Source organism: Pteropus alecto, unplaced genomic scaffold, assembly GCF_000325575.1.
Source record: "Pteropus alecto unplaced genomic scaffold, ASM32557v1 scaffold14, whole genome shotgun sequence".
In the NCBI taxonomy this organism is placed as follows: Eukaryota; Metazoa; Chordata; class Mammalia; order Chiroptera; family Pteropodidae; genus Pteropus; species Pteropus alecto.
The window spans coordinates 5,968,972-5,990,135 of NW_006436810.1; the positions used below are offsets into that span (position 1 = coordinate 5,968,972).

The following is a 21,164-nucleotide window of genomic DNA, read 5'->3' on the forward strand; positions in this document are numbered from 1 at the left end:
GCCCGCACCGCCCGCGGGGTGAGGAAGGGCCCCCGGCTGTGCCAGAGGCCCCCTCTCCGCAACCACCGCCAAAGCCATGCTAAACGCCCGCCTTCCCCCTGGTCACCCCGGGTGAATGCCCTGGCTGCATGTGCCAACATGACCAAGTCAGGAACAGCAGCCACAGCTCAGCAAAGGACTTTCTCTACACGTTTCCATGACTGTTACTTGGCTATGAGGACGCTTTGCCTCAGTTCTCCATTTTGCTTGCCTAGTTACAACACAACTGTGCCAACCCAATTTTGTTTTGTTTTGCTTTGTTTTCAGAATAGGAAAAGGAATTCTTTTTACCAGACGCTCATGACATTATTATTATTCAATTTCCCCATAGTATCTATGTAGCAGAGTTTGACAGGTGCGACCACAAAGCAAACATTACACTGCTAAACATGAGAGCATTAGAAAAAGCGAGGGCCAGTCCGGCAAATGCATTTCTTAAAGAGATGATAGTATGGTGAGGTTTGTCAATATCAGGTCTGCGCTCCTTCACCAGGTAACCACCTGACCCCAATCCAGCGCGGGGAACAGGTACCTTCCTCAATTCTAGGCATTTCTATATTCCCACACTTCTGCTCGCCAACCCCGCCAAGATGTTCAGTGCGAACAAGACCACCTCTTGGAACAGAAAGGTCTGAGACATCATTCATTCATCGGACAATTATCAAGCGCTTACTGTGTACCTGGGGAAAACAGCACTGAACAGAGTACATGAGGTGCTTACATGGAGGTTAGGGGAGAGACAGAAAACAATCACAATATGTACTAGTTTGGGTAATGATGAGTGTTAGAAGAATGAAGCAACATTAAAGGAGATGGTGGGGTGAGGGGCCGGGTGGGGTATGGGGGAGGCTGATGTAATTTGAAATAGACGAGTCAGAGAAGTCCTCCCTGACATTCCGGCAATGGCTTGAAGGAAGTCAAGGAGCAAGCCATGTGGATAATGAAGTCTAGATTGGGTTGAAAACCAGTTTTCTGCAGCTACAATGTGTGCTCTTAATTGAATTAGTTTATTTATTATTAAAGTTAGTCCTCCTTATGCTTATAAGTCCAATGTAAAAAAGGTCAAATGAAATGGGTTGCCTTTCGTGTCGCCTCCATGATCTTCAGACTCAAGCATGAGACATTCATTCCCTGAGAAGCGAACAGTGAAGCTCGTTGCAGGTATCAAACTGCTTTCCAGTACATTTGCTAAATTCTCTACTGTCATAGCGAAAATTATGTCAGTCTCATTTGCCCTTTAAAGAGATGATCTTTATAGATAATATACTTCTCTACTTAAAGCCTAAATCTATTTCTTTTAAATAAACTAGATTAAAAGAATGCTGCACTGGGAAAAGTATAGACAAGGCTGGAGAACTAGAAAATGCCAAGGGCTTTGGACATCTGAGCTACATGGACTCTTCTCAGCCACCTCTGGGAGCTCTGGATAAGTTACACCTCCATCTGGGGTGCTGTGCCCCTCCTGCTAGGTGAAGATAACAGGGTCTTCTGGCTCCTCCCAAGCTAATTCTGATGATTAGTGACGAGGCATAAAAGGTGCCAGACCGCACATCATCACCAGTTGGGAGGGGTTATATTTATATCTGACCTTCAGAAAGAAGGAGCTAGCAAAACATGATTTATTGAATGTATCAACATAACATTTTAAAATATGAATTAGCACCTTTTCATCCATTTTATTCACAGCCCGTATTTTCATTTTTACTGACTTTTTAAAAACCCAGTCAAAATTCATTTATAAAACCTCCCGGTGCCCATATACTCAGAGGCTATAAATGGAAACAGAACTTCATTATTTTTCCCAACAGAGAGTATCATTTGTTATTTCTAATCTATGGCTTATTTCTTACAAACATCAAATATAACAGCTTTCCAAATGAGTAAATTTTTATGTTCTTATGAAGTGAAAGAAGATAAAGTGTTTTATAATGGCCCTTTTCAAAACTGATTAGAAAATGGCCCTTAACCTAGAAATTGTGAATTATAAATATGGGTTTACTAAGAAAACCAGAAAGGCCCTTGAAAGGTTAAAGAAATTTATAAAAACATATGAGATTTATATATATGTATACATTCATTTTTGTATGTATTCGTATTGTATGAATGCATTTTTTTTCTGGCTTATATATAACAAAATTATATACTGCTTCCCTTAGCAAGCAGAGGGCCAAAGGCACAGTCTCTAGGCCAACACAGATAAGTGTCACCCCCACCTCGCAGAAGAGGGTTTGTCTGAGCCGGAGTGACATAATTAGTGAGGAAAGCACTCTCCTGTCACAGGCAGTACTCTGAGTTCAGCCTGTGGTCCTAAATAAAATGAATTTGTTGGTTTCAGCTCAATGCTTCAGGGAAGGGGGGATCGCGTAATTCATTATTTGCCATGATTGGCACCTCGGAGCTACACAAACTAAATTTAGATTACTCAATTCTGTTTCCTTAATCAGAAAAACAAGGCAAGTGGGGGTGGTGTTCAATGCAAGAGAAACAGTGGCTATGTGGGGCAAATAGTGATTACTCAGAGAAATTGGATTGTCCCCACAATTGTTTTACAGCCAAGAAGCCACCAACTCCAGGCCAGTGCGACCCGCATTGACTTTCCCTCTTAACCCTGCAGGGCCTTAAGCCCTCTAGTGGTGGTGGGCTGACGGGTCCATTTGCCCATATTTACTGAGAGTCTATGAGGAAAGCAATGCGAAGGCTAAAAAAGTGAAAAACTGGACTCTCAAGTAGCTTGTTCACTTATTGAAACAGATACAGATTGTATGGAGAGCTTCCCAATGTCAGGTACATGGTAGGCACTGGGCAGGCAGCCATGAATGGGACAGTCTCTGCTTTCATGGAATCTACATTCTAGAAGGCAACGCAGACAATAAACGAAAGATACACGACAGAATGTCAAGTATAGCTAGGGACCACAAAGAAAAAACAGCAGCAAAGGAATGCAGGCAGGAACTGCTTGTTTCGGTGTTGGGCATGGACGCTCTGCAAAGGTGGCATTTGGGCAGGGACCTGTGGGGAGTGAGAGAGGCTTCTTGCAGGACTTTGCAAGCAGAATGGTCCGGAGCAGCAAGGGCTGGAACATATTTGAGGCTCGTATTATTGTCCTGGGGCTGCTGGAACAACACACCACAACACAGGTGGCTTAAAACAATGGAAATTTGTCTTCCAGTTCTGAAGGATGGAAGTCCCAAATCAAGGCATCAACAGAGCCATGCTCCCTCTGAAATGTGTAGGGGAGAATCCTTCCCTGTCTCTTCCTAGCTTCCCCTTGGCATGCAGCTTCATCACTCTGATCTCTGCCCTCATCATCACTTGGAATTCTTGTGTGTCTGTCTTTGCACGACCAGCTTTCCCTCTTATAAGGATACCAGTCATATTGGATGAAAATTGACCTCATCTTAACTTGATTACGTCTGTGGAGACTCTATTTCCAATGAGGTCATGTTTACAAGTATCAGAGGTGAGAATTTCAACATATCTTTTGGGGACACACAATTCAACCCGTAACAAAGCTTTTGAGGAATAGCGAAGAGACAACGTATCTTGAGTAGCGTGTGTGGGGATAAGTAGGAAAAAATTTCAGCCGATTAATGCAGGACTTTGTAGATGATTAAAGACTTGTGTCTATCAGGTGACCACCTTCTAGCAGTGATCTGGGTTCATGTTTCAGAAGGCTCCCGCTCCAGTATTGACACGTACTGCATGGCTAAATGCATTCTTTTCAGGGGTTGTGACTTTTTTGAGTACATATTGGGCAAAAATTTTTTTTTCCTGAGTGTTACCTATTCCCTGCTGGTGGAAGGGTCCCTACAGAGCCTTTCTTGGTGCCTCTGCCAAGATCCAGATCTTTCACCAGTCCTAGACCAGGTTTGTGTGGTATCTTGGCTCAGTGGTCCTGCTCCTTGCAGGTGTATACATTCAAACTGGGGAGCTGACTCTTCCCAGCAAGCTTTCACTCCCTAACCCCAGCCCTGCGCAGACAGCAGGGTTCTTTGTCCTCTGGTCTACAGGGCCAGCTTTCTACATTTCTTTTCATAGAAGGGCCAGCCCTCCAAGGCCAGGCTTCATGCAGGCCCTTGCTCCACCTTCCTGTCTGGGCGTAGGCATTCTGGGAGCTGGGGACATGTGTTCACTTTGTGAAAATTCATGGAGTTGCATGTTTATGATGTATGCTCTCTTCTGTATGAACGTGATACTTTAATAAAACCTTTTTTTTTTTTTTTTTTTTACACTTACAGCCCCCAGTCTTCCTAGGTGGTCTCCAATCCAAGTACTAACCAGGCCTGACCCTGCTTAGCTTCCGAGATCAGGGGGGATCAGGTGTGTTCGGGGTGGTGTGGCCATAGACTGAAAACTTTTCTTTAAAAAAAACAGCCTGTGGTGCCTTTATGTGGGTTCAGTTCTCCCTGTAATCTGTATCCCTATCCTAACCCAACCCTAGAGAGGTTTTCAGACCCTCCATACTTCTCCTCCTCCAATTCTAACATCTAGAGATGTTTCACACTTAGCTAAGATTTGGGGGCTAGGAAGCATTATTATAGTTATTCAGGAAATTTACCTGTTTAGGGTCAGGAGCAAGAGGGGAGCAGAAGATTCCCTAATAAAAGCGAGTGATGATTTCAGGCTGAGTGGATGAAGGAATGCTTTGTCATCAAGGTGGTCTTTGGACTTAACAGGAGTAGGCTTGGAATATACTGGATGTGGAGTGGACACAATGGAGGCAGAAGAGCACAGGATAACTAACGGCACGCAAGGCATTCACTTGGCCACCACAGAAGACATGCGAAGGATTCAGAAAGAAGCCTGAATGTGCTAAGGGCTTGGACTTTGTAGGCTAATGGGAGTCACCAATAGTCATGATAGTGACTGAGAAGAGAAGCCTGTTGGGGTTGTGCTGAGAAAAATAACTGAGCAAGTAGGGTGCAAACTGTAGCATGCAAGGGAGGCAAGCAGGGTGAGCAAATAGGAGATGGGCCACAGTTCTCCTGAGAAGTTTGAAGAGAGTGGCCATGGGAAGCAGCAGGTGGTTACAGGGGCCACAGTTCTCCTGAGAAGTATTGAAGAGAGTGGCCATGGGAAGCAGCAGGTGGTTAATGGCACATTGGTGCTCAGAGAAGGGTGAAATCAGGCAGCGCCAAGGTTTCCAGCCCTGGCAAGGCCAAAAAAGAGAAACACATTAGTCAGCAGAACAGCTGGTTTGAGGCAAAGATGAGTGTGCTTTTTCACTGTTTTCATATTGTTGTTTTTACCTGTTTTACGTTATAGGAAGGACAAACAGGTATAGCTATCCAACAGGAAATTTTAGTGGTCACCTATGTAGAAACAAGGATTGAAATTAACCATTCATTAATCATATTTTTATGAAACAATTTCCAGAGGATTCATCACTCTCTTTGCTAATAGCTAATAATTGAACTTTTTTCCCCTTTCACTTATGTCTACTTTCTTTTGATTTGTCTTCAAATACAAAGTAAAAACCTTTGGGTAAAAACAGGGACTCTAAAACATGGATGTAATTTCGCTCCCTCCCTCAAACCCCAGTAAAGTGTCAATAGAGGTTTTATTGGTGGTGGTGTTTTGAAGTACAAACCTAAAAGGATAAGGAAAAAAAGAAAAGGGAACCATAGCAACATAATTTTGGAAGCTGGGAGGTGGATAAATGGTTAATAATTTAGCAGACCCAAGAAAACTGTATTCCAAGCTGACCTTCCTAAGCCAAGAACCATCCAGATTTACATGACAGAATCCCAACGTGGTTCAGGATTGGCAGCACCACGTACGTCTGGAAGTGGAGATGAAAGAGGAGAGATGCTACAATGAGAGATTAAAAGTTTGTTGAAGAGGTCAGACTGCCTAGATTCCCCCATTGCAGCAGGCGACTGTCCCCACCCACCCCGCAGCCGACTGGAGGTCTGATTCCTGGAGAAGCAACCGAGGGCTCTGGACGAGATACCAGGCAGTTTAGAGCAGAAGACCACTGGCAAGAACGGAGTTCGAGGAACCAGACTTACTGACAGTGCAGAGACCCACAGTAGATGGGAAGTCTGGAATCCGACCAGTCTATGAGGAAAGACCTAAGGATGCTGACATCAGGGATGCTCTTGCTAAATGGCCCAGGCAGCTCAACCAACACGAGGCACACATCTCCTACCCACACACTTTGAGCACTTTTATCTTCTATTTGCAATTCTCAGCAGATAACCAAGCACTATGCCAAGGAAAGCCTCTAACAGGGAAGACAGAGACCCAAACAAACAGAGAAAACCAGCGTGGAGTAAACTGGGACGATGTGGCCAGGAATGGCTGCAGGACATTAAAGAAGAGAGAAAATGAACACCTAAGTCATTTGAATTGCTACAGTATTAGCCTCCCATCTGTCCCTAAAACTTTGAGCAGGTCTGCCACACAAGTACCAAAGACGAAGGGATGTTTGGTGTGAGTGTCAACTTTAAGAACCACATCAGGAACAGGTTTCATGGGGCAAAGAATATCAGCCTAGCGAGGGGAGAGTGCCACAAAAGCAGGGGCTCAGAAGCAGGGTGTCCATGAGCTGGACACTGGGCAGGGACATGGGTTGGGGTCGTGATGCCTGGATTACAGCAACAACTACACAGTGAAGGAATGAAAGCCCTGTGGGGGACGTCTGCTGCTCATCGTGAAGTTTCTCGGCCTGATGTCACCACAACCTTGACTTCCTTATCCCCACCTAATTCCACTGCTCTCCTTCAGTATTTAAAACTCTCAACTCATTTACACAATTAAAACTCAGGCTGATTGAGTCTAACCTCTTCACCTAAATTCTGATCATATAAATTGCCTACTTGAACGCAATTAGAGCACGTTCACACTCTTAAAGTGTTTTTTAAGATACAGGCTAAATTTCCATCTGTCATTTCATTTAATTGCAAAATAAGATATATGTTCAAAAATAACACAAAAAGATTATAAAAAAATGTGACTAGGACCCACATCTAATTTTTAAAAATCATTCCCGTGTAATTTTAGTAATGACTACCAAATTTAGTAATATCTAATTTCATATCATGAAAAATATACATATACACATCATGAAATATAAAAATATAAAAAAATGCATAAGGCATGAAATAATATGAAATAGAGATGTTCAGCTTAAAAAAATTTAAGCCAGCAAAGAGCTTTTACATGTCTATTTATTGACTGGTGTGAATACATCACATTGAGAATACTTGACATGCATTTTTGGGGAGAAATTAACCAAATCTGAAATGAAGCCATTCAATACACCTGCTAAGAGTTAATAAGGTAGCACAGATCAGATCTGAGTGCATGGTGGGGACAACTCAGTCACTTACAGTCATCATTAAGATTCTAGCTGTAAATTCTTTTGGAACTTATTTATTCTTAATTATTTAGGAACTACTAGGAAAGAAGGAAGATCAACCTACCTCTTTAGCTAAAAGTAATACTAAGAAGAATGCTGTTCATTGAAGCACTGGAAAAAAAATTTTGCTCTTATTTCAAATTGTTAAGGCAATTCCATTTTTACAAATTCTTCCATATGTATTTGTATGCCTCAGAATTAAGCAGCTATACAGATTTAGAAAAAATAACTGATACAAGAGACTATTCATTTAATTCAAGTATCTACTGTTGAATTATACTCTGATACAGATTTTTACACCATATTGTCAATTTTTCTCCAAGATGTTTAACTCATTGATATAATAAAATGATATAAAGAATTTAAGTTACACTTAAAAGTACAGAAAGATAAACTGGAATGTCTTAGACCATAATTAAAAACTGTTTAATTATATATATGGCATATACGAGGCAAAGATCATAACCTATTAGTAGACAAAATGCTGAAATGCATTCATAATTGCAGAGTTACATACCACATCATTATTCCAACTTTTGTAATGGATATTTTTTTCTTAAAATGACAATATCGATGTCAGTTGATGTTCAAGTGATCTGGATTGCTTTTTGTGATAGCAGGAATAGAAAACAAAAAGAGAAAACAGAACCAGATATACTCCAATGGAATAAAAATGGGAAGATCTTGGCTTTTGTTCTTTTTAAAGAGGCAGTCTGTTGTTCTCACAAACTGTATTCTTTCCTTCGTGCTTCAGGAGGACTCGGTTATGGCTTGCAGCGCTGGACAAAGCGAGGGTACAGGCATACGTCTCGGATGTGATACCTATTCAGAATCCAGGTTAGGAATCGTTCTAAGCCCAAGCCATATCCTCCATGAGGACATGTGCCATATTTCCTCTGTTTAAAAAGGAGAGAAGAATGCTTAGTTTACAACTTTGTTTAAAAAGTTGAAATTTTCTACTGTGAAATGAGTTAGCTTGTTACGATTAAGATTCAACCCTTAATCTATATGCCACTGTGGACTATGTGTGAAGAAATAATTTGGTATGAAAAATAAACCAGGGATTAAATGCCACCGTGGAAGAAGAGATTTCAAACTTTTAAAATAAGTCAATGTCTCTCTTAGTCAGAGGAAAGTGAAAAATACCACTAGATGTTGGTAGGTTCGAATGACAAAGTTTTAAAAATTCAGCAGCAATGAGCAAGCAAGCCAGCAGTTAAACAGGTTTTCAAATAAGTTAACATATATTAGAAAAAATAAAAATAACAATATTCGCACGCCATATTATTATAACCATAAAACTGAATATGGTTCTTCGAATGCCAAAGTACCACCCTGAATTCTCTTCTTTTAAAAATTTCAGTTTATATAGAACTATTACAACGAAAATATTTTAGAGTATTAAAAATTTTTACCTGATCTGTGTACCAGTAATAGGGAGTGGGATCGATTCCTTCCCTTTTATAACCTGCCAGCATCTCTTCACTATCCCAGATACGCATTGAGCCTCCCACAATCTCACCAACATTGGGCATCAACACGTCAACCTTTACAGACAAGTGAATAAAATGCAGTTACTACCAGGCTGTTAGACAAGACACTACTCTAGAGTTTAAATGAAAATCATAATTAAGCTCCTATAGCTAAAAGGGCACTATGATCATGCAAAATTCAAATATTCAAATTCTATAATTTAACAAGGTCTGTTAAACCCAATCAGAGGACCAAAAAATAAAAAACTTCTCAAAATAGTCATTCTGGATTTATGAGAAATTTGTCATGAGCTGTATCTCTTTTCATTGACAGTCCCCACCCCTTTAAAAGCAAAATTACTAATACTATTTGAGTCACAAACTGACAGATTCAGTAAGGCGGGAATCCTCCGGACATCGCTGCATATAAAAGGACTTGATCTCTACAGGAAATCGACACAGCAAGATTGGCTCATTAATGGTGTCTGTCATCAGTCTCTCAGGAGCTTCTGGGATATCCTGAGGTTAAATGAGACTTCATTAACATTTACAGTTCGAGATGCAACAAGACAGAAGCAGCTCTTTCACCCAAATGCAGCCCTTCACCTTATTAATGCAATACAGGAGAGCCTACGCACCCACCCAAAACCCATATACATGGGTATAAGGGACAATTTCTTCAAAGAACAAATAAATGTATTAAAAAACTCACACAGTTGTTAAATAAACTGTAAATAGACCTGCCTCCTTCCATAGTATATCTCAAGTGCCATGCTGCTTGAGGAATGAAAACGAAAAATAACCAGATGAAAACCACCCGAGCCATTATCACTGAGACTAGATGCTGCTCTGTTACTTTTTTCAGTGGCTAGTTTTAACTAGCTCTGAAGCAACTGCGGTCCACTTAGTACCAAAAGGCACAAGATAAGCAGTGAAAGCTCCAGAACACAGTGCATGCTATTAATAACACCAATCTTTAAACTTGCCTGTTATCTGCATTTCTATTACAATAAATCTATATGCCTTTGATGGTAGTAAGATAGTCATAAGATAAATAACCTATGTGAGATTTCAAGTGCAACCACATCTGGAACAGTTAAGCCAAGAAATGTTAGATGATGCTGAATCAAGTTAATGTTTTTCTCTCAGAACACCCTTCAATAAACCACACATAAACTCCAGTTAAAGCTGAAAACTCTTGTCCCGGTAAAAACTGAGAGAACTGGACAAGAGTCACTGATTTGTTGAATGCAAGAACTGACGTGGAGCTTGGGCAGTCACCTGGCACAACTGCTTTCAAGTTCTAGTCGCTAGAGCCCTCCACCCACTAAAGTAGAGAGGAAGTGGGAGGCAAGTGGGAGAACTCTGGTCTCAGCTCTTTGCTGCTTCACATACTAGAGTTCTGCATAAAATTTAATTAGGGGAAAGGGGTCTTACTGTACATTCCAAAAAGCCTAAAGACTGTCAGTCTACTCTAGCGTCCTCATGTGTATGGATGTGGAGTAAAGGCTGATATGCGCCGAGGGCTTCCTGCACCATGGACCCTGCTAGGCATTTGGCTCATTGAGTCATCACACCTCCAAGGCACAGGAAAGATAAGGAACCAGAGAGCAGGGTCACTGGCCTTCAGTAATATAGCAGTAAGGACAGCAGTGGCAGCTAATCCCCCCTGGAAAGCCTTCTTACTCCAAAGTTTGTGTTCTTTCCACTCAATCGCACCACTTTGCAGAATATTAAATAATAACAGTTCTCAATACAAATTTTATTAAACATTACCAACTGAATTCATCAAACGATAAGTGTAATTTATATAGACCTACTATACTGTTTGTCTTCCTATAAATTCCTTCTTAAAACAAAACAAAACTCTATCTAGCAGTAGTTACATTACATATGTAAAGCAGTTAGATTTGCAAATACTGTGTAAGGAATGGTTAAATGCACAGGGATGAGGGTTTAGAAGAATGTTAATAATCTATACCCCCAATTCAGGTTAGGAGGGTGTCCCCATGCAAAACGGATACATGCTGGGGCACCACACCACCTTCCCCATCAAGGCCTTCTTTCTTGGTTTTGCATTTTAACCAATGGCTATTTTTTTCTTTGAATCTCCTACATGAGCAGGAGTTTTAGTTCATTGTTTTGGAGGGAGAAATCCTTTTTGAATGAGCCAGATACTTTCTCCAGATAAACAAAACAAATGTATACACACACCAACATTTTGCATGTAACGTTACAGTTCACAAATTTCTGAAGCATCCTGCCAGCCCAGAGAATTATAACTAGAGCTTGTGATTGATCATGGAACAAGAGGAAAGAGGCAAAGGATGAGATGTGAAGGCTAAGAACTTGCTAATGTTTACTGAACACTACAGAAAGGCTTACTCTATACCTATTAACTCAATGAATCCTTGGCCAATCTCAGGCAGTTGTTCTTACCATTTATCTGACAAGCAGATGCCTCCTACATCAGTTAATTAAGCAGAAGTAGCAATCCACTTAAGCATCATGCTGTCTTTGAAACAATGATTAGAACAGAATACATACCTCTCCAAATTCATAGAAAGTTCCATCTTCTTTCTTTATATTGTTTTCTTTTAGCCACACAATAGCATCTGAATAGTTCATCCGTTTGAAAGGCCGTTTGGGGGGCTTGAAGTTCTATGGTCAAAAGGAAAAATACAGTGTCTATAAAGAAACCATTAACACTAAAATTTCCATTTTAAGAAAAACGATTTAGCATTATTGTAAAATATTATTTCAGACTAAAAAAATACAGATATCTCTATAAATGGAAAACATGAACTTTCTCTTATGTAAGTTAAAATATTATGAAATTATTGGCAATGTTTGGTATCAAATTTTAGTCTTCAAAATATTAGTTCAGAAATGAGTGAAGGTGGTCAAAAGGTAAAAACTTCCAGTTATAAAATAAATGAGTCCTGGGGATGTAATGCAGTTACTAATACTGTGTTGTAAATTTGAAAGTTGCTAAGAGAGATCTTAAAAGGTCGCATCATAAGGGAAAAAACTGTAACTGTGTGGTGATGGATGTTAACTAGACTTATTGTGGTGATCATTTTGCAAATATACATATATCAAATCATTATTCTGCAAGTACACATATATATTAAATCATTATGTTGCACACCTGCAACTAATGTTACATATTAACTCTATCTCAAAAAGTATGTATTAGTCATTGAAATTTCAAAGTTCACCAAGCCATCAAATCTACAAAAACTGAGGATAAAGACTTCATTGCCTTCCAAGAAGAAATCATCATTTGCATTCCCACAGGACACTAGACCTACCGGGTTGAGGTCATACACTATGCTTGCTGCAGGCGATTTCAAGACTCTGTCTACCACGTCACAAACCAAGTCCTCCAATCGGTTTAGGAGGTCCTCAAAGGTCAGGAAAGGGCACTCTGCTTCCACGTGCGTGTATCTGAAGAACAAGAGACTAGCTCAGAGCTGCTCTTCATTTCTACAGTTTCTCTCAAGCAAAGATTTTAACACTGGGCAACTGTCCAGAAAGGTAAAATTCCAGCCTTGTTAACCTACTCCCAACTCTGCAATTAGTTTTAGACTGCCCACCCATCTTTTGCCCTCGAATAGTAAATTCTTGCTTATTCCTTAACATATAAAGGATCGAGGCAAGTGAAAGACTAGACTAGATCTTAGCTACCTATGGCCTAAGAGGCAACACTTCTTACATGGTTTCCATTAATTTATTCAACTTCCTTTCATATATTTTCTTAATATATTAACATTTTTACATAGACATCCTTTGTCTACATAAGGATTGCTCTTCTAAACATATTTTGTTAAAAATTTTTTTTAAATAAAAAGACAATTCCATACTCGGCCAGGTGCCTTCGTGTCCTGGATTGTTCTGCCCTGTATGACTGTGCAATACAAAAGACATCTCCCAGAGCTGGAATGCAGGTCTCCAGGTACAACTGAGAGGACTGAGTCAAAAATGCCTCTTCCCCAAAATAGTCAAGCTTGAAGAGTGTAGCGCCGCCTTCCACTTGTGTCTGCACTAATGTTGGAGGAGTAACCTGTTCAAATGGAAGGAAGGAGTAAATAAATAAAGGCCTATTGTGAGCACCTCTATTCAAGTTTAAAAATGGCGAAAGGTATTGTTTGCAAGATGATGAATGCACACTCACTTCACAGTACCCCCTATCGAAGAAGTGATCTCTAAAGCACCTGGTGACCATGGAACGTGCTTTCATGATTTTGGACACGTTCTCTCCTCGGATCATCATGTGTCTGTTGTTGAGCTGGACGTCAACGTCGGACTCCTCATTGATCAGGTTATCAGCTCCTCCAGCTGGGGCTAACCCGATCAGTTCCCAGAAGTCACAACTCAGCTCATGGCCCCCGGGAGCCTACATTTTAAAAAAGGGAGTGGGAGAAAGAAGAAAAAGGGAGAAGACAAAAATTTTACAGTGTTAAAGATTTTAGTTTATGTCAAAAGTTTTGGTAAGCTGCTATTTCTAAGAACTTCATTATTATTAGCCTACCCTTCTAAAAAACAAGACCCAATAATTTAATTTCATATTGACATACTTGGTATTTTGGTATATCTTTTCAGCCTTGGCCCAATAATTTAAAATAACTTAATATCCTCATTGAAAAACTCCTTAAATGCAAAAGTTTAACTCAAAGCTATTCCTCTGGGAGACTTTCTTTCAACTTTATTTCTAGTCTATTAGGTAGACTCTAGGGGCTCCCTCTGGTGGTTAATATGTCACATCTGTTTGTTTTCTTTCCCAGCCAACAAATATGAACAAAAATTACCAACAAGTAATTCTTAACTGGTATAGGTTATGTGCCTGTTGGCTTTGGAACAAATAGCTTTCTGAATATCAGAGTTTTATTTAACTTCTTTAAAAGAGGCTTTCAAATTCTATTCAGAAAGTTTCAGATTTAAATTACTGATCTTTCCCGAAATTCTTTGGGTAGATTGTTAAGTTTTTCTACCTAGCTGAAAAATTATTCACATACACACAGCACAGTGGCTACATTATGGCCCATGAGGATTATTTATGAATTCTATAAGGTTGGAAATCCCTAAGTTTGTTACATCTTATGAGCTGTACAGTGTTCATATTTCACTGGAAAATGAAAAGGCATACTAAATTAAGCAAGTGCACTGTACTTGTGTTTTATAAGCCAAATACCAAAAGTACAAATAAAGATATTGGAAAACAAACAAACTAATCTACAAATACCTATTCAGCCAGTAAGGAACTCAATTCACTCACCTGCTTGCCCTTCGGAGTAAGATTCAGTATTCCATACACTGCAACACTACTCTCAGTGGACAAGACTACTCCACTGTAACACTGACACTGAAGAAAGATCAAGTTCAAATTTAGTTATTCATATTTTACATTAAAATAGTCTAATATACATAAGCAAAGGGGATTATTTACAACCAAATTTTCTGCTCCAAAACTAGTAAAATAAGATGGCCATCAATCTTTAATATTAATAAAGAACAGCTACTTCTATGAAAGATTTATCTATATATATATATAAAAATGTAAATATGTACTTTACATACATACATGGGCATAAATGACACTTAAAAGTATTTAAAAAGCTCATTTTTCATTTTAAAATTCAGACTGTTAAAATAATACACAGAGTCCTTCTAAGCTATGATCACCAATACTTGCTAAAATCATTAGCAAAAAAGTGATGGGGAACTTTATAATGAAGGGATTGCGCTATCAACACCCAAACCCATAATTAATAAAACAAAAACAATCGGATATTATGTGTTTCATGACAATGCAATTGGAAGAACACAGTTTTGCCCGTGCAATAGTCATGTACCACCCTCTTCCAAAAGAACCTGAATCTGATTAGACCTAAATCCAGCTTATGAAAAATAAAGACGGTAAAGGAACATGTTAAATTACACCGAATACAGAATGGCAGAAATTCCACAGGACAAACAACCAGGTTTTTTCCAACAAATAAATTTTTTCCATAATAACAGCTGAAAATATGTATACAGATCCTAAAATTCCCAAAATTAACGATCAAGGAACCTACTGAAAAAAATCAAATTTTCAGTTACGAATAAGAGAAAATATTTACCAAATCATCTGACAAGACACACTGAAGATACCCTGTACCATCTCGCAACACCAGAAACATTAAATTCTTTCCTAAAAATGAGAAAGAGAAATTTAGCTGGACTGTTCTCAAGGCATTTAAAAGTACTTTCTCATAATTCAATCTCATATAAAGGAAACTCCAAGGTCAAACATTGACAGTTCAAATCTCTCATGTGGCCCCCTTCCCCTGAATGGCACTGCTCAGTATTTGTAAAGCATTTTATATTCTTCATTGTTCTTTCAAATCCGATGTGATCTGCATGATCCACATGATGATGAGAAAGCAAGAGAGTACGCAATGAGATGAGGATTAGTCTTATTAACCACTGAATCCCTTGCCATGCTTAGTGTGGTACTGTGCGCTCAGTGGGAGGTACATAAATACTGTCATACAGAATCACTTTTTCTTATTTATGTCCCACTTCTTTTTTACAAGGACAAGGGATTTGATAAACACTTACAATAAAACATGTGTAATAGAGTAACGAAAAGAGAAAGAGAAAGCAAAATATCAAGACCTGGGGAGAAGAAGAATGTAAATATACTAATTATAAATGTTAACACTACTGCCAAAAATTAGTTTCAGCTTTGGCTCTCTACTTTCTGTAATACGTCCCCTGCTTTTCATTAAATAATTAAATTCAATTAAACAAATATTTACTGGATACCTCTTAATCACTAATTGCTTACAGTTAAATAGCATTTAAATAATTTAAAGATTTTTAAGTCATGTTGAATAAGAACAAATTTAGGATACTGATCACTATTACCTTTAAAAAGCTAGCATCCAAAATCCACGATACCTCTGAGTAAATGTTTTTATGTTCTTCTTCATCTAAAACCAGGAATATTTAAAAATAAAAAAGAGAAAAGGAAAGCCATGCCTTTTACCTTGCCTACGCAGCCTGTGGACCCAGCCAAACACCTTTACTCTTTGGCCTCTATATCCTTCTAATGCGTGAATCTTCACCTGTCAAGTTAAAATAAATAACATATGAACAATCGTGCCATTTATCACATATCAACTTCAGTAATATCAGATGGATGGCAGTAAAGTGGTAAAAAGTCACAAATTGTGGAAAACTGTAGCTAATTACTCCACTGCAGGTCAGAACCAAAAAAATATCACCATACTGGAGTGGTTAAAAAAATAAAAACAAAGTCTTCTTTCTCTTAGTATGAAACCAACAATGAGAAAGACACAGAACTTCAGAGACCACTATAGAAAATCAGTGAATAAATGAATTCACAATAGCAATGACTCAAGTCCACACAGACCCTTAGCCTTGACCTCACAGTCCCTCCCCCGCACTCTGGGAGGTGGAAATTAACAAAGGCTAGCTAGCTTTTTGTTTGGGGTATGTAGGAGGGGGGAGATGAGTGGAGAAAGGGGATGGAGAATACAACCTAGAAACAGCTTACTCACTAAGGAAACAGAAAAAAATATGACAATTCATCAGCAATAAGAACTGTTTGAAACCTAAGCATGCCCATTCACAGTCCAATATTCTGTCCTAAAAAAATATAGAAGAAATCCAATTTCATAAAATCACAAACGTTTTATGCATTTTAAAATATCATAGATTTCCACCTTTTATTTCATGGTGAGGAAACGGACACTTTGGGAGGGTAAAAACACTCGACCAACACCACACAGCACAGCCAGGCTGGATGGATCCCAGACCTGCCAGTTTTTGATCAGGACAGAATTCATTCGACACACAATTATTAAACTTTATAATAAAATACCCCCCCCCCAAAACTATCAGCCTCAAAACTCTAAAACATTATTTCTCTCTATCCCTTCTAAATGAAAAGGAAAGACAGACAAATCAAAGGAACAAACCTCACAGCAGTCCCCTCAGACACAGAAATAACAGTCTGATGTAGCAAGTCCACAACATTCACAACAATACCTGTCATACTTACGCATTTTGGCTCTGGAAGACTTGGATCACTTTGAATGGTAATCTTCTTCGCTTCTTCCAGGTTCTTTTCTCTTCTCAAGTTGTCTTTTGCCTAATTTTAAAAACAAAGCAATTTGTTAAGGTGGTTTCTAGTGTTCTAATTCCTAAAAAATGTTCACAGTGGCAAATTCGTTGCTCACCTCTTTTTTTTCCCGGGATTCACTCTTCATTTGTTCCCTATGCCACATCTTTTTAATGTTCTTCATCTGTGATTTAGAAATAACATCCCACCTCTAGAGAGAAAAACAGATATTTGATATTTTCAAGACCTCTATGTTCTGATGAAAATTTATTCAGAAAACATAATTCTGTAAAGGTTGTGGCTCACCCTACCTCATTTTCTTTTTGTGAATCTACGTAAATGGTAGGAAATGGTTCTTTTCCTACTGTCATCAAAGCCTTGGGTGAGGAGGGAGAAAAAGAAAATGTCTTTAACATTGTACAATATTTGAAATCAGAATAACACTTTCGTTCATTATAGGGCAACTTCAACTATCTAGAACATAATCAAGAGCCAAACAGAAAGCATAAAGACCCCAAAAGTCAAAAGTAGAAGTAGCTAGAATGGCTGGTTGAAGTATTAAGAACATTTTGTTTAAAGCAGAAGCCCTCAGGTCCTTTTGCAAACAATTCTAGGAAGTTACGTTACACAGTATACAGTTTCCCAGTACAAGCAGACTAGAAGCAACCAATTTTAAGTAGCAGTAGGGACCAGATAGAGCTATGCTGACAACAACAGAGGAGAAAGACAATAGCACAAACCAATTGCAGATCACATCTAAATGGTTAATCTTTGCTAAGAAACAGAGAAGTAAGTTATTTCTGAAACTCTTTCAGCAAAATAATGGTTAAGAACACAAAAGACTAAGCTTCATTTAATTTGAAAAATAATCACCTGAATAATACCTTTTTTTCACTAATACTAAGACACATTAGGCATTGTTGTCATTATTATTTTACAGTTTGGTTTCTTAAAAAATAGATAGTTAAAGGTATGTAAAAGGTAGATGTTTTCTTAACTGCTTCAAATATTCCTTCAATTTTTCTCCCAAGATATTAAGTCAACCAAGAAATGTAGGGAATTACTGCCTTCAGTCTCAAGGTCTGAAGCTTACAAAAATGACCCACTTTAACCTGATAAATCTTTTTCATCTTGTTTTAACAATAGTTCCAAATCAATGATTGGTGCAGAGGAGGAGGAAACCTGGACCTTTTAAAAACATCAAAGACATCAAAGTTCATCTTTTTAAGAATTAGACTTTGCAGGATGTTTGCAAATCGTTAGGAATTTATATACTTCCTGATACTCTAATCAACCCTTTTATATCACTGAAATTGAAAGACCCAAACTATAATTCCCCAAATCAGAATGGCACCTTTGCTGACAGTGACATTCTACAAACATTCACCTAATCAGTGTTGTGAGTATGCAGAGCCAAGTCATCCCAACAACCCAGAAATCAGAGAAAGATTTTCCTCTAAGAGTTAAAGAAGTTGGACCTACATATGATACATCAAAGCATAATCATAGAGTGTGGCCTAAAAGAGGAGACAGAATGCTCCCAGGACAGGAGCACTTGATAGTAACCTAAATAAATACCCCCCTGATCTGTAGTTGCCTTTCCAGATATGTCTGCTTAGAGAAAATAAATATGCTAAACTCATTCAAGGATTCTAGCCCCTGAGAAATAATAGTATATTAATAAATTAGTATCTGGCTTCAAGCTCCAGACTCATGAGTTACTGAGTATGTGTTCTGAGAAACAGGTCCATTCTTGGTGTAATGATATAAATTAGGTCTTTGAGTTTCAAGGCTCAGGATCACATCCGGATTTTAGTGGCAAATTCACTAAGAGGCCTCAGGAGTCAATCTGGAAGAAACCTGGGTATGAGCTCACTGTGCATGAGGGAAGCTGATTTTTATTTCTATTAAGAATTGCTAAACTAGCCATTTGACTCACTGGAAAGAAAAATGACAAGAAGCAATGCTGCACAATAAGGAAAAAAAGAAGACACCTTTTAAAAATGTTCAAATAAGTTTAGACAGATTATCTAATACTCTTAAAGCTACATAACTGTATACAATCCTTACATGCCCTTTTCTGAAAATTCTCTTCAAAACCCAGTGCTTGAAACAAAATTATCAACAAGTCACGTTAATAATTGACATAAGTCATTAATAAATGCAAGTCATTAATAAATGTTCTCCTATGAGAAGAGACACTACCTTTAGACCTGTTTTAAAAGGTTTCTCCTTGGTTCCATCACCGGTGGCATCATTTCCCTCTCGGTCTGAGACATATAGCTCTGCTGTTTTACAAAATGAGAATAAGTTACTCATTTGGACAATAATTATCAATCATCTCATACTACGTTATCCATTCTTTATCTTTGTAAACTGAGCACTCATTGATTAATAAAAAATACCACAGTACAAAAAAATTATATAATGATTTTCCCATGCCCCCTATTTCAATGACATTCATCTCATAACATATTAGTTACAAATTTAGCTTTGCAAAATGAACTTTCATCACTTTAATTTGTGATACTGCTTCCATCTACTTGAGACCCCAGTAATAAAGAGGAGCTTTGAAGTTGGCCAGACCAGACTGCAATCTTGGAATGTTATAACTTAAAAGCCAGGGTGACCCTGGAAAATTCTGTTAAACTCTCTGAGCTTATTTCTTCGCCTTAAAAAATGAAGAAAACAATACCAATCATGAAGGACTGCACTGAAGATGAAATACAATTACACAAACAAATCAGATATGCCAGTGCCAGTGCACAGATGTCAAATAAATACCAGTCCCCTCCGGCCTTTAAAAGAAACCAAAGCTCTGAGGTGAAACAAATCACAGAAGGCCTCACAGCTAAGTCTGAGCAGTGGCAACCAGGTCTCCGTTTTTCTTTTTTCTATATACACTGTAAGGTCTCCCGGGAAATCTCAATATAAATGAGGATGTGTGAAAGAAAATTAGAATTCTAGTCCTTTCCTGACGATCACTCTGTAGAGCTTCATATATTGGGGTACCTTTGATGTCTGACGGTGCCTAAGTCTCAGCGGTATCACGGCATTTTTTGCAGTGGGGCGGGGCAGGGCCGGGAGCGGCCGCCATGCTGGCCCCGGGCACGCATGGCTGGAGGGAAGCCCGGGCCAGCCCAGCAAGTCCCGGCCCACGGGTCCGGGCCCCTAACGCCCGCGCGCCAGTCATTCGCACGTGAACAGTGATGGCGCGCCCACTCTGTGCCAGGCAATCAGTGCGTGCTGGTAATCGGCCGGAACGAGGTTCCTGCTCCAGGAAGGGGCACCGCGCCACTTACACACCCCGGGGTCCCTGAGCCTCACTCACCGAGTACCATCGCTGCGGTCGCCCGGGTTACCTCCAAGGACATCGTCTACCAACACGCCGCAGCCTTGTCACCGAAACAAGGACCTGAGGAGTCCTTGACTAGAACGTTGCATCATCTAACGTCGTGAATAGGTCGCCCCAGTGAGTCACCGGAGCGTCGCGGCGCTATTGGCTACGAAAGGTTAGGGGACATGGGCAAGCGTCGCCAAAGCCGCCCTGTTTGGGTGGGGCCGAGACAACTTCCGGTCCGGCGCCTCGGCCCGGGGCCTTCCGGGCTTCGGGACTTCCGGGCTTCCGCGGCGCCAGTGACCCGGCACTCCCTGATGCTGAAGACGCGGTGGCGCTGCTACCCTCTCCCTCCCATCTCCACCCCCTGCTTTCTCTACTGATCTTACAATTCTGCCCCTAGCTAGAAACTCCCGGGCTCTCTTGGAAACCAGACCAAGGATTTCGGTCCATATCCCCAGATGTTGGAACGCTTGTGGAATAACTGTCATTGTACCAGATCCCCAATATTTTTTTGTTGAGTCCACTTGGGTGTGGGTACTGGCCCTGAGAAATGCAGGAGCAGGCGTTTGCTGTTATAGAAAGAGAGAAAGAGAGAAAGAGAGAGAGAAAGAGAGAAAAGGGAGGAAGGGAGGAAGGGAGGAAGGAAAGAAGGGAAAGGGAAAGGGAAAAGTTAAGTTTAACATTGAGTTGGCCCATATGGAGGCCCGAAACTAGTACTCAAAATGCAGAGTTCCCCGATGGCTTGTAGGTACACCATGGATTAGGGGGTGTGCTAGGAGCTAATTGGTTGGACATAAGGGTAATGAGTCATTTTTTTCA

At 39.7% G+C, this 21,164-nt stretch overlaps 1 protein-coding gene and 1 pseudogene across 2 annotated transcripts; both read right to left on the minus strand.

The window, feature by feature from the left end:
- Positions 1–4,268: 4,268 nt before the first annotated feature.
- LOC112481323 lies at positions 4,269–4,387 on the minus strand (annotated as a pseudogene).
- Positions 4,388–7,193: 2,806 nt separating this feature from the next.
- NARS (asparaginyl-tRNA synthetase) lies at positions 7,194–20,567 on the minus strand. Of its 2 annotated transcripts, none has more exons than XM_015590808.2 (15): positions 20,337–20,567; positions 19,211–19,290; positions 17,317–17,382; positions 17,124–17,216; positions 16,946–17,035; positions 15,908–15,986; positions 14,997–15,067; positions 14,153–14,239; positions 13,052–13,273; positions 12,741–12,940; positions 12,189–12,324; positions 11,422–11,535; positions 9,262–9,393; positions 8,818–8,949; positions 7,194–8,298 (listed from the first exon to the last, which is right to left on the minus strand). In XM_015590808.2, exons 1-15 carry the CDS (start codon positions 20,377–20,379, stop codon positions 8,167–8,169), a joined length of 1,677 nt encoding a protein of 558 aa, XP_015446294.1. In that variant the 5' UTR covers positions 20,380–20,567; the 3' UTR covers positions 7,194–8,166. The 2 variants fall into 2 exon arrangements, with proteins under 2 accessions (XP_015446294.1, XP_006913763.1); XM_006913701.3 differs by having other exon boundaries at positions 19,211–19,293.
- Between the last annotated feature and the right edge of the window lie 597 nt (positions 20,568–21,164).